The 18,326-nt window shown below is 38.0% G+C and overlaps 1 protein-coding gene across 13 annotated transcripts in view; it reads left to right on the forward strand.

The window, feature by feature from the left end:
* PBRM1 (polybromo 1) overlaps positions 1 to 18,326 on the forward strand; it is an 80,133-nt gene that overhangs the window by 23,567 nt on the left and 38,240 nt on the right. For 9 of the 13 annotated variants that reach the window (XM_049826380.1, XM_049826376.1, XM_049826374.1 and 6 more), the window contains 4 exons: positions 1,542 to 1,640; positions 3,101 to 3,192; positions 7,762 to 7,978; positions 17,888 to 18,029. In XM_049826380.1, the coding sequence (XP_049682337.1) occupies positions 1,542 to 1,640; positions 3,101 to 3,192; positions 7,762 to 7,978; positions 17,888 to 18,029 (550 nt within the window). Of the gene's footprint in view, positions 1 to 1,541; positions 1,641 to 2,362; positions 2,655 to 3,100; positions 3,193 to 7,761; positions 7,979 to 17,887; positions 18,030 to 18,326 lie in introns of those variants that run through there. The other 4 variants (XM_049826381.1, XM_049826383.1, XM_049826389.1 and 1 more) reach the window with 2 other exon arrangements.

The raw sequence follows: 18,326 nt of genomic DNA on the forward strand, positions 1-18,326 counted from the left end.
GAAGTTACCTGATTGATCTTTACTATTTGATGCTTTGAGACATTCAACCTATATAGTGGTTTTTTTCTGGTTAATTTGTTCAACGTTAGCATGATTCCCATGTTTGGGTGAATCATTGTTGGAGCATACAAAAATACAAAAGCAGAAATACTGTTAGGGAATAATTCCTGACACATATTTTAATAATTTTCCTTCTTAAAAGTATGTGTAGACCTTGATTCTACAGACAGTGAATATACGTATGTGTTTGCTTTGCATTAACTAGAATTACTTACAGGCATAGAGGTTTTCTATTTAAATTTTGATTTTATTTTATATTTCTCACTGTGTTGGCCATTGATGAAACTCAGGATGTCATGTGTGTGTGTCATGTTTAATTTTTGAGGCTTAACTGTTTTTCTTCAAAATAAAGCTGTTTGCATAAGAAGGGATGACAGATAAATCACACTGATATTTGTTAGTTGAATCCTCTCTTGCACTGCCAGCCCATTTCCACTTCTCAGCTACCGTATTCTAATTGTTCTCTTATGTACTGTGTTCTCAATAGACCTGCAAATCCTGAAGTAATCTGAATGTCAGAGTAATTGACAGCTCCCCTATTTGTTTCTCTAACTTGGCCAAAAAAAATAAATTATAATGCCTGAAGCAGGCTACAATAATATTGGGCTGAATGCAAAAAAAATTGGGGTGAGGGAAAAGTATCATGAAAACCAAACCTTTCACCTGCTGTTCTGCATTTCACTGGTTGCTTTTTTTATCAAACCATTATGCTTTTTGTATTCTTTCTGCTGAATCTACATCACTGAATCATTATTTTTATTTAAATTCCTAACTGCTTAATTGTCTCAAAGGGGGGCTCCTTTACCTATTGCTGATTTTGGTAAAATACCCCCATAAGTTCATTTAAAGTTAATTTACTATATTTTTCTTCTGAATTTACATCTGTTTGTTTTGTCATTGGTGGATCAGACTCAAATTCATCATAATGCTACTAACCTGAGTTCTATAGACATGTTGCCTCTGTGTCAAAAATCATGCTTTTCTATTGCAGAGTTCATTGTATCCTTTGTCATACTAAATTGCTCTTTGTTGGTGCATTTAACTGTCCTCCCTTAAATAAAGTGGCAAAATAAAGTTGCTTGACAATATGCACTGTCAAAGCAGCTTGACAGTGATTTTGTTAAATATTGATAAAACATGATTGGATCTGTATGATTAGCTTTACCTGGATGCTAAGGAACATTTTGTTGGCTGCTTTCACTGCTATTGTAGGCTGAGCTTTGTGTATAGCTATTAATCCTCAACCTAAATGTTACCTTCCTCTGACTTTATAAACAAAATCAATATTAATGCTGGGGCACTAAAAGTATCTTGGTATTACTTTACTTTTAGCTTTAAAACATTTTATATCTGTCTCTGAACCTTTTGGCTGATCTATCAAAGTAATTCTGTAAAAAGCTTTATCCTTGCTGCAGCTTTTCTTGGGTCTAAGGTGGGCCTCTTTTTTTCCCCTTTCCTTGGCTTGTCTCTTCTGCCTTAAGGACTCCATCAAATTTGACTGCTTCCAAGCTGACAGGTCCTTCCTCACAGGGTAAAGGCAGTGTTGGTGATGAGAGAAATTCTTCTAACAAATATTATCGGTAAGTAAATTGTGGACTCGGAGGAAAAGCTGGGTCGTCATCGTATGGAATTAATAAAACTTTGGGGTTTTTTTGTTTGGGTGTTTTTGGGGGTTGTTTGTTTGTTTTATTTGAGAGTGCTCTTCAATATTGACTCAAATACTTTTTAGATTCAAATATATTTCAGTCAAATATCTATTAAGTATTATTTACTGTTACTTTGCTGTAATTACTCTTCCATGTTTGATTTTATATTTAACATTGCAAAACACCTGTTGTGAAATACTCTCTATGATATTATTTCCTTAGAAATGTTCTGAAGAACAGTATGTTAAGCTTCATTACAAAATAAAGCAGGTGAAAAAATCCATGGAATGTGTTGTAAACCTAAAGAATTATATTTGGAGACTAAAAAGAAATAATAAGTAGGACTAAATAATTAAGAGATGGATGGTGGAAAACAATGAAGCCTGTAAAAAGAAAGTATTGCATTTGAGATGCATTTATGGCAAACTTGCTGAGTAGACTGGGTTACTGGAGGCTTTCTGGTTTGTTCTTTCAGTCAGCAGTTGAGAATTTTGGTACCTAGCAGAGGCCTCGTGTCTACAGTCTCTGAGTTACTGTCTTGAAACAGTACTACTCCTGGTTAATTCCCTGTGCGTATACTCTGAAAGCATGGTTTTACACAGCAGCTGCAAGGGTGTTTAAGGGATTCAGCATTTGTACAGAGTTGGTGTCATTTTAAGCAACCCATCTGCTTTTTCCCAGTCTTCACTTTGCTCCCACAGGGCAAGGCTGAGCCCATTGCTGAAGGTGCTTAAAGAGCTGACATAGTAAAAAAGCAGGGATTGTCAGGCATAGCCTACAGTGTGGGTATGAAATGCTGTGGCCCAGGTTTGGGACAAAAGGGAGGAAGAGAGGGATACTGAAGAGTCTGTATGAGACCATAGCCAGCCTGGATGCTGACTTACTCCACCTAGAAAGCAGAGGAAGCTGCTTCACATACAGGCGCTCTGTGTCCTGAAAATGCCTAAGGTGGGGATTGGGGAATGGGAGGAGATAGCATATACCGCTTACAGTGTGCTGAACTCCTTCATGTACACAAATCCCTATAAAACAGGATCAAACAAAGTTATTAACTGGGAGGGACCCCCCTTCTCCCCCAGTAATTCAAATATTTAGGTATTCAAAATAAGACAGAAGATAGCTAGCTTGAGCTCTAGCTTTCTGATTGTGTCCAGTTTTTCAGTCTGATGGACCACCTCTTAAAATAGAGGCAGACTCATGGGTCATTAACAGTTTCTCTTGTTAAGGGCTCCAGTCTTTGCTTGCATAGTCGTGCCTGTATTCTGATAATGTAGGCAACCGTCATGAGCTTCACTTGTTTACTTACACACTCTGAGTGACTGTTAATGGTTAACATGATAACCTTTTTTTTTTTTTAAATTTTGCACATTTTTTAAACTTTTTCTCTTTTATAGTAACAAAAGATCAGCCCAAGGGGATCGTTTATCAGCAATAACCATGGCATTGCAATATGGATCAGAAAGTGATGAGGATGCAGCTTTGGCTGGTAGGAACTGAACTGCAGTTTCTCTATTTTCTTTAATTAAAATGTTTGGAATAAGCAAAACTGTAGAGCTCCCAATACATTCAGATATCTTTGTTTCAAAAATATTTTGCAGTGTTTCCAAACTCGCCCTGTAATTCTGTTAAATCCAGTCCCTGTTTCCTCTTAAAGTACGAATTTATAAATGTACAGCTGGTAAGATAGGGTAGGCCAAACTTGTTTGCATGTTTTGAATTTAGTGTGTGTGTTTCCAAGTATACTTGTGCAAGCTTTAGAAAACTGTTGCTTGTTTTCATTCTTTTGGATATGAAACAGAGGAGAAGACACTGGAGAAGACACTGGGTGCTCCTTGCAGTGAAAGAGATTTATAGTGCTGCAATTGTTTGAGAGAAATCTTGTTCACACTGGCTTGTTCTCTCTTGTGCCATTGGGTTGTCTAAGTACCTGTCAGGTTTTATTTTTTAAGGTGAAGATAATCTATATGAGGTATAAGGATAGATTAATGTTAGAACTTAATTCAGAAATACCTGGTCTAGCCTAGCAGTCGTGAAGTCTTGCATGAAGTTTTATGTTATAACAAAAGCACATAAAAAGGCATGCCTTCATACAGCATCCTTAGTTTCATTCTTTAGCATTATACTATAAGCATATATGGTGTAATATATGCATTATAACGGATATTTCAGTATCGGTCATAAATTGTTATAGGTGGTTGTCTTTTAAGTTAGCTTGCCTTGATAGTTACTGTCTCAGTAAATTCCTTGCATTCATTTCAGAGCAGGTTTCCAAAATGTTTTTGTACGTATATTATTGTGGGTTTTTTTGTTTACATTATTTCTGCATTGATGTGAAATGATGCATCGCTTCAATATATATTTTTGGGGCATTTATTTCACACCCGGTAATTGAATTGCACTCGCCACTGTTTTCTAGTGGATGGATATGCTGTAGAATTTTTTTGATCATTTTAGATCTTGCTGCAGGCAAAAGCATTTTTATTCCTGGTTAGCCCAGAGTTCAGTTACTGCTTCAGAGCAGCTGCTTTCTGGGAGGTGCGAGGAGTATTTATTAGCTTGGTTCAGTGTGATTGTTAGCTGCTGTTTTTGCAAATTGTAATTCTGTAAAAATGCATAGCTTTTTTACATTTTTGCGGTTTCAATTCTTGAAGTGATTTAACTGCTTTCAGGTGCCACCTTTGCTATAGACATTACTGTCATTTTCATGGAGCCTTGCATAAGCATCTGAGATTTTTGCCTTGCTGCTGTTGAAGCTCTATCTTTATTACATTTACCTAAGAGGCAATGCCAATTTTTTTGGCAGACATCTGTCACCTGTAAGATTTTCTGTCCCTCCAACGCACTACTTGGACATACCTATGCTTTCAGTCTCCACATGAAAAGAATTTTTATTTAAATCAAGTGGTCTTTTTATTAGTTGCTCTGGTATCTCATATTTTTCCTTCCTCTAACACTTGTTAAAATAAGCGAGAACTAGGCTGCATGACTGAAAGTTAAGAGAACTTTCTCCTTCTTGATACAGAGAACTAAATCTTTATGAGCTTCTTTGATTGCAGCAGTTGCCTAAGCAATGAAAAATACCTGTTTCCAACTTGGAGTTTATCCTTAGTTTCAGAGGGTGTCAATGTGTGATGGAGCTTGTAGAAGATTTCCAGCTCAAATGTACTTGGACATGAGCAGCTCCTTTGCTCCTCATTATAAACCTGTAAAGGCAGGCGTAGATGGTCATTATTTATTGCTTACAAATAAGTATTTCACTTTGTAATAAAGCTATTTTATTTAATTTAGAAATGCTTTGAGACTGGGTGCTGCTTTTGGTTTTACGAGCATCTATCTTCTATTGGATTTAGAGCATTCGTTTTTGTCTATGTGCTTTGGGACCACAAATGAGACAGTATTTAAAGTAAATCACTTACTGAGTAATGACTCTAATTTTCTTTCATATACATTCAAATGCTCTCCTCTCTGCTCTTTTTCTGCCTCATCACTGAGTAAGAGTACATGTATATGTTATATGCATTTATACCTGATAATAAAGCTCAGTTCACATTGTAAATTAGACGGCTTCCTCCTTTTGCAGTGGAGTTAATTTAACATCACTCCATTATGAAGCTGTCCCTTCATTAGGAAACAGCCACTGTGGTATGGAATGAACAGCAGGAAATACATTTTGTTTGGGATTGTTGAATGGCATATATTTTGTGGTTATGGTGTACTGCGGTTTTTTTTTTTCCTGTATCTGCTAACTGTAGTTGTGGTAACAGCTGCATGAAAGAGGAATAACTGACTGTTACTCTCCACTACCAGCGTGTGCTTGGTGGGGATATGGGACCTGGTGCTACTGCATATTAAAGAATCTAAAGTCTTGCATTAGATTGTTCCACAGCAAAATATGGATTTTTCTGTCTTCTGATCTGAATAATACATCCTTCAGTTCTTAAGAGAACAGTTTTCATATTGGCAGAACACTATCATTTTCTGAGTATGTGAGAATATATGTTTGACACATCGCTTTTAAAGAACATATACACATCAGAATGAAATGTTTATAGCTGTATTACAATATTATATAAACACTTTCCTTTTAGTGCCTGTTTAATTTACTGAGATTTTTATTTTAGGGAATGCTTTCTCCCTAAAGTAGTGTTCTACTTTTAATACAAAGGAAGTACATTTCTCATTTAGGGTATTGAACTGCTTTGTTGCTGGCTGCCACATGTCAGAGAATAGCAATATACTTGACTAATTTCTTATTTTTTCTCTTTCATAGAAACAAGTTCTACTTTATCTGTTTTGTTTCTTAATTTTTCATGGAGCACTCAGAACTGAACTGTTTGAGTAAACAAAACCAAAGACAATATTTTGCTGCATAATCTATTTTGGAAGCTTACTTTACCTGATGGCATTCTCTTAGCTGTTAGCATTTATCTCCATGTTCAGGTTGATACGTTAGGTACAGGAAAACACAGTGCTACCTCCAGTCTTTTGTTTCTACCCGAGTTATTCTGTCCAGCTCCTGCTTCGCTGGCTACTGTGTAGTAGATGCTACACCATTAAGTGATGCTGATTGGCATTCAGAGACATAATTAGGATAATTTTGAGTGTCCTCCCTGAATCAGTAATGAACATCATCATTATGTGTTTGCATGTCTACTGAGGTCTGCTTGTGTTTTAGCTTGCATCTAACTTGTCTGGTAGGACCCATACGTCATACACTCACATAGATCTGCAATGTCAGACTGCAGAGGAAAAGTGATAGTACTATGTTATGCAGTCAGTGTCCCCTGTCTTTGTCATCATTTCAATATGTCTTTACTGAACTTGGATAGAAAGCTTGAAACATTGCCAGCCTCCACTGAGCAATAATGAAAATGCCAGCTGGAAACTTGGCGTGAGTGTTAGAGAACTGTCTTTTGTGTAACTGAATTACCCAGTGTGTCGTCTGCCAAGCTTTCCTTCAAACTTTAACTCATGAGAGGGGAAAAAGGGTGAATAATTTAACTCTAATATGTGCAAAACCATGTAGATTTTGTGTTATGCATTTTTGCAAGGTACAAATGACACCATTTGTGTTAGTGAGAAGCATGCAAGGGTTTGCCATTTATTGCTTCCCATCCTATATTTCCACTACCAGTGTATTTTCATTCTTGTTGTGTTTCTGTTGCTCATGTAATGTTTCTTCCAATTTTATCTGCAGTATTAGTTCTTCATAGCATTTCTTTCATTCATCTTAATCATGAAGCATAATATATGCTTCATATAGACAACTAGAAAAGTTTACTATAAAATTTGTAAATACTTTATTATGAAATGATTATGCTAATTATTTAATAATTCTAAAATATTTATTTCTCCTTCATTTTGCTGCATATATTAGAAGTGTAGCTTCAGGCTTTAGTGTCATTTTTTTCTGCTAAACTTCACAGTTTTTTAATTGAGCTGTGATTAATATGGTCTAAAGGGTTATAGAAGTTTTGAAGTCACCTTTTCAATATATGTGCAAAAATTCATTTTTAATTTGGCCATTTTGCTCAACTGGCTAGGCACCTTTGAAAATTCCAGACATAGTTTGTCAGTTTGTATTCTTGTAGTGAGCTCTTGTCAGATAGCAGAGTGGTAGTGGTTCAATATACAAATGTATTTGGCACGAATACTAGTATTAATGGCTTGATGGGTAAATAAGGACATAGCTGTTGTATAGGTAGTGTGTGGCTGAATAGTCCTGTTATGTAGTCTCATGTATGAACACTTCTTGGCACTTGTAGGTGGCAAGGGTGTATTACCAGTGACAGAACTGAAGTCTCAATCTGATAAGAGAGATTGCAATACCTAGATAAAGTGCTTTTTTTTTTTTTGTTAGTTTGAGGCTTGTAAGATATATTTGTGATGTCCTTTTCTGAGGTAGGAATCTGACTGCCAGAGAGTGGCTGAACACCCTTGATTGAGGGACTGGCTTTTCTTCTGGTTTAGATCTTTATCCACATGAAAAGTCGACCAAAAAACCCACTTTGAGTTGTCCTGCTGATTTTCCTGTTTTTCCTTTCTCTCTGTGCAGCTGCTGCTCGTTATGAAGAGGGAGAATCTGAAGCCGAGAGCATTACTTCCTTCATGGACACTTCTAATCCTCTTTATCAGCTTTATGACACAGTTAGAAGTTGCCGAAATAATCAGGGCCAGCTCATATCTGAACCCTTTTTCCACTTGCCCTCCAAGAAAAAGTATCCTGATTATTATCAGCAAATTAAAGCACCTATTTCATTGCAGCAGATCAGGTAAGAAAACAGAATGAAAACTCTTACCTGGTGGGAAACTATTCAAGGGTTGGTTTCTTTTATTTCCAGAATCCTATCTGGTGGTCAAGTTGTTGATACCTAATGCAGTGTATACTGTCATTCCTCTACATTTGGTTGCTTCTTGTTTCAAGTCAGTCTGCATCACTCTTTTGACCATCTTTTACAGATGGCTGCCATTGGGTTTATTTTCCATGGCATTTCATTTGTAATGTGCCTGAAAGGTTGCCATATCAATAATTCTGAAGGCTAGGTGGGCGGCAGAGATGAAAGCTTCTGCAGAACCCCCCATTATTCTCTTTCCTTGACCCTGATGGCTTGGTTACCTCTTACTGCCATGTTTTTTTAAGTTAATAGTCTTCAGCAATGTGAATTGTAGAAAGGTAGTTGCAATTATATTTCTTTTGTCTAGGTCACAGTATAACTGTGGAGAATAATTATTTGCATTCATGATGTAGCTAGTCTGGACTGAAGTAAGCAGTACACCATTTATAAATCTGTGAGCCATGAAGCGTTCATCAACTGCCAGAGCACAGTTGTCAGATTAAAAACCTGACTGAAAAGAAGTGAGCCATATCTTTCTTTAGTGGTCCAAGATAAGCTAATATGATGGATATGTGTCAGGGTCCTGAGTGCATTAATAGACCTTAATGGCACGGACCAGCCTCGGGTGGCCCTGGCCTCCTGCCCAGTGGCCACTGGGGCTCCAGTCCCTGCCTGAGCTACACTGCAGGAGTGCTGGTCCTCCAGCTTTAGTGAGCGAGGATTGGACCCTAACACTCTTCATGGGTTTGTAATCCACTCTAATACATAGGTCTGTTAATTTTAGTTATACCGTAATACTTGATAATATGATCTGCTAGACAAGGTAACAAAGGTGTTTTTTTGGTTTGGGCCCCCCCCCCCATCATAATCTGTCAGAGGGTGTTTTGCATGTGCTGGGGAGCAAGGATGGAGCTCCCACACTGGTTATCTATCCATCAGTGGCTTTAAAGCATTTTTTCTTATCTCATAGTACAGCTGTTGGCTTGGCAAAGAAAGTGTCTTGTCTTGAACGAAGCACAAAATGTACTTGATGGGGAAAAAAAAAAGTGAAATTGAGAAAAATCATTGACAGTTGTCAGGAAGCTTTTTGTCTGAATGTACCAAAGAGTATCGGCTCAAATTATGTATAAATGGATTTAAATGGGAGAGACTTTCCATTAAAAATATACTTGATATCAGTTATAGGACAAATAATTTGCCATAGAGAGGCAGCTGTGTTTCTGCTTTCCTTACAATTTAAGCAGGTTGCATCTGGCTATGTGAGCAGTACAGAAATTCCATGCCAATATATGAAGACGTGTAGAAAAAAATGACTTATCTTATTGCCTGAGAGCTTAGAAAATAAAAAGGGACAGTCTTTTTAAAAATAGTGTTTGTAGCTTGCAAGTTAAAGTACATATTTATAATAGTCTAACTTCTTTTAGCAAATTCTGAAATTCAACTGTTCTTTAAATTAGCACATAATCATCACTTTTTTACTATACCTAAAAAGCCTTGAAGTCATGCATATGTGTACTTAATTGATGTGCTTTAGGGAAAACTGAAGCTAGCATGGTTTTACTGATACTGCAAATATGTCTTTAGGTATTCGAAACTGCCACTCATTAGGGGTGGAGGTTTTTTGTAGTGGATTTTTTTGTTCTTGGTGGTGGGGTTTTTTGTGTTTTGTATTTTGGGTTTTTTTTGAGATGTACTTACAAAGAGCATGTCTTCTGTTCACAGATGGGGACAGAAAAATTAATTGTCCTCGTAAAGTTGAAGGTGCTGGAGTGAAGTCTGGCATTCCTGTCTCTTATCTGTTTTGCTTTGGCATCTGGCTATCTAAGCTATCTTGCCAGAATGAACTGTGAAATGTGTGGTTGTTGCAAATTTTATAGCTGGTCATGTGTTTCAGGAGTTTGTGTGTGTTAAGTGCAGGAAAAGCCTTACAAAATAATATATGGTTTCTAGAGGGAGAATATGCGTATGTTTTGTTTTAATGGGATGTACATTATACCTATCCCAGCCTCTCCCTTTATGAACATTATAAACCTCAGTCATTTGAGCTGAGCGCTGATCCCAAGCCGTTCCTAGATGTGGGAGGTAATCCCCACATTTAGTTTTAGGTTTTAGTTTTCTGCTAGTTTCCTCAGACTTGCTTTTTACAGCATTACAGAAGAGCCGAGGTCAGAAGGGAGATCATCTGGTCCAATGCCTGGCTGTAGCAGGGTCACCTAGAGCCAATTGCCCAGGGCTATATCCAGTCAGGTGTTGAGTATCTCCACAAATGGAGACTCCACAACCTCCCTGGGCAACCAGTACTAGTGTTTGACCACCCTCACAGTAAAAACTAAACAAAGTTTTGGTTTTTTTTTTCTTTTTCTTGTGTTCATATGAAATTTCATGTGTTCCAATTTTTCCTGTTACATCTTGCCCTGTCAGTAGGCACAGCTGAGATGAGTCTGGCTCCCTCTTCATTCCCTCCCACCAGGTGTTCATACACACACTGATGAGACTCCCTGCCTCAAACAGGACAAAACTCAGAGCTGTAGAATGAGAAAATCCTATTTAAAAAGAAAAGCATGACACTGTGAAGGCTGTGACTTTCAGGTGTGATAAAAGTGCATGGTGTGGAGGTTATTTTGCAAACTTAACGTAGCTGGTGAGAAGACATTCTGTAGTTATAAGCGACTGGAGGAATAGTCGGGAAATAATGCTGGAGAATTTGTTCAGTTACCTGGTATATAAGTGCTAAATCCTGGCATGCTTACAAGAACTCTGTTCCTTATTAAATTTTACAGCATTAGTAAGTATGATCCCTAAGGAAAGTGGGCCAGGCTTTCCTACACCAGAGGAGGGAAGTGCTTCAGGGAATTCCCTGGCAGCAGTTCTCTCCTAAAACATGGGTGAGAGTGGTGTGGGTGCATGAGCGCTGAAATCTGTATCTTCTTTGGCATGCCCTGGTGTCTTGGACTCCAGGAAGCTGGGGTTATAGTTAAGGTTTAAAAAAGTGCATGGATCCAGTGTAAAACACAGTTGATTTTGTGTGATGTCTACTATTTGGGGATTTGAAACGCATTTTTCTTATGAACACGCATCCTTTTGGACAATGGTCTGCAGCACAGGAATCTAAACACTACATTTCACTGCACTGGGATGTACTGAGATTCTCCTGAAACTGTGAGATTTGTAGTGGCTCTTGTTGCCTTTGGATTAATTATCAATTATTTGAGTTGAACTTACAGTAAATAAGATCATCTGGTCAAGCATATTTTGCCTTAAAATTTAACCACATCTAGTAATATGGCAAATAAAGGTGTGGAACTTATCTTGAAGTAATGGAGACTTCTGTCTGGGTTAAAGCCTGAATGGTTTATAGACATATTTTTTCTTTTTTTAAATAACAGAGCTTAAGCCCATTACAAATTAAGTTCTTAATTTAAATAAAATTAAAATTTACATTAAGATTTTATTATTACATTGACTTTGGAAAACTAATATGACAGAGTGTTTCAGTTTGCTTCATTTATGAATGAGCCAATTGGGAAAATATTCTCTACAGAGAAAATGATGTCTCTCTTAGAATACCTTGTAAATTTTCACTTCATCTGAGATTTAGCAGTTCTTTCATTCCTTTTTCACTTAATATAATTTAATATTTATTGAATATTGTACAATTTAAAAATCTTCTGTGGAACCAGTTTTCCTACCTTAGCAAGTATTTTCTGTGCATGTTGTACGTAAGGCCTTTATAAAATCACAGGTTCAAGTAAACAAGGTTCCCAATGTGCTTTGTAAAATGACGACTGTCATTCCTCAATAGGACATTTGTCAAATGCCTTTCTTGATTGTATGCATTCATTGTTACTGGTTTTTTTCCTAAAGAGGCAGGACTAGCACTTCACAATTTCTGAATAGAAGAAGTTACATGATAACTGCTTTTAGCCATGTGTTTGAATTTGTTTTCTAGGAACTTTTTAGGCATAGCATACGTCTAATAAGATGGGTCTTTTGATCATATGGAGAGAGTATCTCTCATCTTCAGTTCTTTCAGATATTCCACCTGGAAGGGCTGATGAGTTTCCAGGAGACCTTTTAGGGAGTTGAGTGCCAGCTTACTGTATGTTTTTTTAATTACTATTCCAATTTTGACCAAATTAAATGTCATGCCAGTGTTGTTTTGGGTTTAGTGGCCTTATGAAACTGTAGCCTGCCTTTTAAACTACTTTTTTCCTCATTTTGCAAAGGTCATTATGTTTAAAAAGATATTCTTCCAAGTTTTACTCATGCTTTCAGATACAATTGTATCACTGTCAATTGTTTCACAGAAATTTCTCTTCGTTTCTAGTGTATAAGTTTAGTTTGTATTACTCTAGCAGTGACTTTCTGTAGAGCCATGGATTTGGTTGGTTTTAGCCTAGCTTTGCAAAATAAACTGACGTTTATAAAACTCTTTCCTTCCAAGATTGGAAAGATGGCTTTTTAAAAACTTACTGTGAAGCTGCATTTCATACTCTAAATGCAGAAAAGGCACAATACTTGAGTTCTGCTGAGTTTGAGTATAATTAAATCTGTTCAAAGTACTTCTGTGTATAACTTTCTTAGTCATCCTATTGTTTGCTGACAGCAAGTGCATTGAAGAGGATGGTAAGGTAGGAGGTTATTTGCAGACTAGAACAGGATTGCTTTTGTGCCGATGCATTTTTTCATTCTTCATATGTGTGGTTGGAAGTCGTTTATCTTTCCAAACCATATGGGCTAAGTCTTTATTTTTAATTTTGTTGTCAAGCCTTTCATGAATACAACTGTGAATCTAGGTTGTTTGCTTAAAGTCAGATAGCCTGCACCTTAATTATTTGGTGTGGATAAACAAATGCTGATAGAAGCAATATTTTATTTCCTGGTAAGATAATTTGAATGATAGCTCATCTTTCCTTTTTAAGACAATGTTTCCTCTTCCTCTTGTCTTCTGGCTTTAGGTTAAGAGTTAAAGGAGTAAGATATAAGCTGCTTTTCTTCACATGTGAGCTACTGTCAAGGTTCTCACCTTCTCCATCAGCTTAAAGATTTTGTTTCTACAGGGTCATGAGAGAGCAGAGAATCAGTGGACATAGAATGGTATTTCTAAGACTAATGGCAACTTCTTATGTTTTTTCTGCTTTTTGCTGCTTGAGGGTTAGACTGCTGCATTGTAATATGCATAGGTCACTGCCTAAATACATACAGATGAAGCTAGTGTGGGATACCAAAACTATGTGGAGTAAGTGGTATGTTTTTAGATGAAGCATGTGATAGTGGTGTTCTGGGGTCTGCATGAGCTACCTCTGCCTCTGGGAGGAGAGGCAGACTTGTTAGTGTCAAGTGGCTTGGGATCTGCTGATATGAAGAGTCACCAGTTTCTTTTACGATATCGTGAAATTGTACAGGACCCATTTAGAATTATCTTTTTGTAAAAAGAACATTGTTGCAGGCAGGATATATTCCCTAGGAAACACTATTGCCTTGCTTATTCTGCCTGCAGCTTGCTTTAAATTTGTTCTGCTTCAAAGGATATGGCAAATTCCGCCTTTCCTCAGTTTGATAAAACTGGCACCTAAACATAGAGAATTTGATTGATCAGGATATGTTACTAATCAGTAAATCTGATTTATGGTATCATGCTGACAGTGTTACTTCATAGATTCTGGACTTACAGGTGATAAGGATATAGAGTTGTCTATTGGCTTTAATCTCAGGAGGATGGTCATTGATGCTGAGTTTTTAAGTCAGTGTAATCCTAGACCTTCAGTGATTCTTTCACGGCAGCTTTAAGTTGGGTACAGAACAACTCCAGATAAAGAGGAGTAGTACCAAGTGGTAGTAGGTAGAAACAATCTGAACTGAAGAAGTGGTGCTTCAATTAAGAGGTAGTCCTTTAGGTTACTCTTTCAGAAAGCTGAATCCAGACCTCATGCAACAGCAATCAAAATGTGAACTTGCAGTTCTGTAATTCTAATTTAGTAAATTAATTGAAAGACTAGAAACTTTTACAGTTTTTATTCTTCCTGCTGTCCACTCTCTTAAAACTTGTTTTAGTTCTCTGGAAGAAGGCAACCATGCCAGAGTTGCACAAGAATGTTTATAAAATACATGCTACTAATATTTAAACAAAATTTGAGCCAGGAGTTGAAAAGCAGGAATGTTGCATACAGACTTGCTTACTTGCAAAAGGATGAACTGCAGAGTAGATCTTGAGAGGACTTTATCCCAGCTTGGTTGTTGTGATTTCTGAAGCATGATTCCTTGTCCTCCAGCAGTTGCCTTTATCAGTAAAAAGCATTGAGACATTTTAGACATTTATCTTAAGTATTTAATACTCAAATCTAAGGCAGTTTGTTAGTCTTCACTTTATTAGATTCTTAGTTAGAGCCTAATTCTGCAAAATTGTCACTCTCTGTTTCCACTCGGAAACAAATTATACTGATACTCCAAGGGGAGAAAAAAAATCTGTTGGGTCAGCATTTCTCCCCAGTGCTGCTCCTTAATTGATTTCTACACAGGATTTGCTGCTTTTTTTTTTTTTTTTAATTAATTTTTTTAAATGTTCTTAATATCTAAAGTAGTTTAGCTGACTTGGGTAACTTTTTCTAAGATGCAGAATTGCCTTTAGACATTATTTCTGTTTTCCATTAATCTTTTGAAAGTTTGAGTCTATTTTATAAACATCTGTAATAACATCATTAAACAAGGAAATTACTGCTTGTTTTACATACTTAATTTCCCTATGTGCCTTGACAAATTGGACTGTTCTTAAAGAATTCTGTTTTGAAAAAAATTAAAACTCACTTTTGATGTTTTTGATAGTTATGAGCTTATTAGTTGGGTGTTTTGATGCAAGGTTTTTAAGCCTTTCTATTCCATGTTTTCTTGAATATTCTCTTAATGATGTGTTAGCTTCTGTAACACCAACAAGTGTCTATGTGCTGAAGTCCTGTAATTGCTTCTTGGACTACAAGAATTAGTTACATACATTTTATTCTATAGATTTTGCTTTCTGTAACAGAGAGTGTTCAAATTAGCTGCAGAAGATGTAAGGTGACCTGTAGTGTTTGGTACCAGACAGTGGCAAGAGCATGAAATAGACTCAGTGTTTACATCCTCAGTATTTATGAGCCTATGCATCATGTGCTAGTGGTTTAGGGCAAAATAATCCTGAATTTAATGGGCTTTTAATTTTGTTTTTGACTTTTTTAATACCAGTCACATATTCCTTAACATATGCAAATAATTGTTGCTGGAGTTTTACAAGGTAGAAATGGGAGACTGACTTTGCCTTTTCTTCGGCAATTTAACTGGTACCCGAGCTCTTTTGCTTTTGGGCATATGTGTTTTTGTTTGGTTTTTTATTATTATCATTATTATTTGTATTTTTTACTAATCTAATGAAAACTGTATTGATATGTTATGGGTTTGTGTGGCGCGGGTTTTTTAGTAGCAGGGGAGTGGGTTACAGGGGTGGCTCCTGTGAGAAGCTGCCCCGGCTCCACGTCGGACCCGTCTCTGGCCCAGGCCGACCCAATCGGTGACAGTGGCAGCACCTCTGGGAGGACGGATTTAAGAAGGGGAACCCCCAGTGAGCAGGGGGCTTGGAATGTGAGAGGAACCCCTCTGTGGATACCGAGGTCAGTGAAGAAGGAGGGGAGGAGGGGCACCTGAGGAGGTGGATGCCCCTGCAGCCCGCGGTGAGGCGGCAGGCTGTCCCCCCCAGCTCATGGAGGGGAGCGGAGGCTGCCCAAAATGGCCGTGACTCCACGGGAAAGCCCGCGCTGGAGCAGGCCGTGCCTGAAGGACTGCGGCCCATGGAAGGGACCCACACTGGAGCAGTTTGTGAAGAACTGCAACCCGTGGGAAGGACTCAGGCTGGAGAAGTTCGTGGAGGACTGTCTCCTGTGGGAGGGACCCCACGCTGGAGCAGGGGAAGAGTGTGAGGAATCGTGCCCCTGAGGAGGAAGGAGCGGCAGAGTCAAGGTGTGAGGAACCGGCCCCCTGTGCCACTGGAGGGAGGAGGTGGAGATAACCGGGAGTGGAGTTGAGGTGGGAAGGAGGGAGGGCTGAGGGGAAGCTGTTCTCAGGTTTGGTTTTACTTCCTAATATCCTTGTTTTGATCTGATTGGTAGTAAATTAAATTGATTTTGTTTCTTCCCCAAGTTGAGTCTGGTTTTTGCCCATGACCATAATTGGTGAGTGATCCTTCCCTGTCCATGTCTCAACCCACAAGCTTTTCTTCATATTTTCTTCTCCCCATCCCACCATAGGGTGACGGGGAGCGAGCGAGCGGCCTCATGGTGCTTTGTTGCTGGCTAGGCTTAAACCACCACATGGTAACTCTCCTTTTTTTGGATTTGCAGAGTGCGTGAAGCTGACAGGAAAGCTTTTTGATTTTCTGTTGCTTCAGTTGGAAACATTAAAAATAATATAAAAAATAATGCATAAAGGTTTGCAAGATACTGATGTCTTGAAGTCTTAAAAAAGGTACATGAACCTAAAATGGTTCATTTTAAATGAGAATGGCAACAAGTCATTTTCTCCACATCTTACATTTAGGATATTCGTCCAAAATTGTTTTTCGCTTTTCTCATAGTCATTGAGGACATACTAGTTCTTCAGATCTGAAAGAAATTAAAAAGAAATAGGCTACATTTCAGTAAGGCACATGCAGCTGCCATCCTGGCAATGTGCAGTTAGTTGGATGTTTCCTGCAAAATGTATTTCCATCATGACAGCTTTATAGACACATGTGCACTTCTCAGTAGTTTTTATAGCAGTTTCAACTCCGTGCCGTGTTTAATCCAGCTGTGACTTCCTCATCCTTGGTGACCACTGAAGAGTCTGTTTAACCCAAGTTGAACTTGTTACTCTTTGTTCACTGGTTCAGCTGTAAGGTCAAATTGGCAGGTAAGGTTTAGGACTAAAAGATACTGTGTTAAATCTATTTTGTGGTAGTGCTTATGTTCCATCAGGCAGGTTTGCGTTCAGCTAGGTGCTGTGGAAACCAGACTAGGTTCAAAGGTGGTACATAACAGGTGGTTGTGACAAGCAAGCGGGTGAGGAAGGAGATGTGAAGGAGGATGACTGTGTTTTGCAGTTGTGATAGGGTTTGGTTTTTGTGTTGTTGCAGATTACTATATTCTGTTGTGTTTAATGAGGTGTTGGAAGGTTTAAAAAAGTTGGCTAGAACTTTCACCACTTGTGCAAGGAAATATGAGAAAACACATTCAGTTGTTGGCAGACTTAGTGCACTGATTCATCTGTTTAGCATATGAAAAATGACTTTTTTGTTGTTAGTCCTCTTCTAACTGTTTTCACGTGAAGTGTACTTTGTGGGTAGCACTAATCAACAGCCAGGTGGTTTTAAGAGAAGGCAAAAATTGGAGGGGGTTAACATGAGAGGTGTTGCGCACTTTTGGTTCTCACTGAAGATGAGTGGAATTGATGTGTAGGGAAGTCATGGCTGTGCGGAGCTAACCCATCATGTTGACGTCATACCCAGGACCTACACATCACGGCTGAGGTGTAATGGAGTACTCTCAGCAGGTTGTGCTTCTGCCTCATCTGTACCACAACTGGTCTGAGTATGAAAACAGGACTTCAGTCTGCACAATTTTCAAGAGGGAAGCTTTCAGAATTATTAAAATCATTCTTTAAGAGGAGATATGTTTCCCTAATGTATTTACAACTGGAAGATGTTACTGCAGCATCAGAAAAAGAAGACACGTTCCTGTAATTAGACCACTTTGGATATTGATTTATTGTGAAAATGAAGATGTTAAAGAACTCTTTCACAATGTGTAACTTGTGAAATATCTAATTGGTATTTTTCTTTTGCAGAACGAAACTGAAGAACCATGAGTATGAAACTTTAGATCAGTTGGAGGCTGATCTGAACTTGATGTTTGAAAATGCCAAGCGCTACAATGTTCCCAATTCTGCCATCTATAAAAGAGTACTGAAAATGCAGCAGGTTATGCAGGTATGTGGAGTAGAACAACCAAAAGGATATAACTTCACACGTGAATTTATTTCCCCAATGAATATTCTTCCAAAATAGTTTTTAACTAGACCTGTATTTGCAGTAGTATTTTCTTGCTTAGAGGGAAGTATGGGAATGAAGAGCATCGTAGGGTGATTTTTCTTCAGCACACCTGCTGCCTTCTGTGATTTCTTTTGGTCACTTTTATTCCTTACTATGACTCTTAACCCAATTAAGTTGTGAGAAAATTGATGATGTGGGGTTTTTTTAGGGTTTGCAGGTAACTGGAGGATGCTA

The sequence above is a fragment of the Accipiter gentilis genome, chromosome 23, assembly GCF_929443795.1.
Source record: "Accipiter gentilis chromosome 23, bAccGen1.1, whole genome shotgun sequence".
NCBI classification, from domain to species: Eukaryota; Metazoa; Chordata; class Aves; order Accipitriformes; family Accipitridae; genus Astur; species Astur gentilis.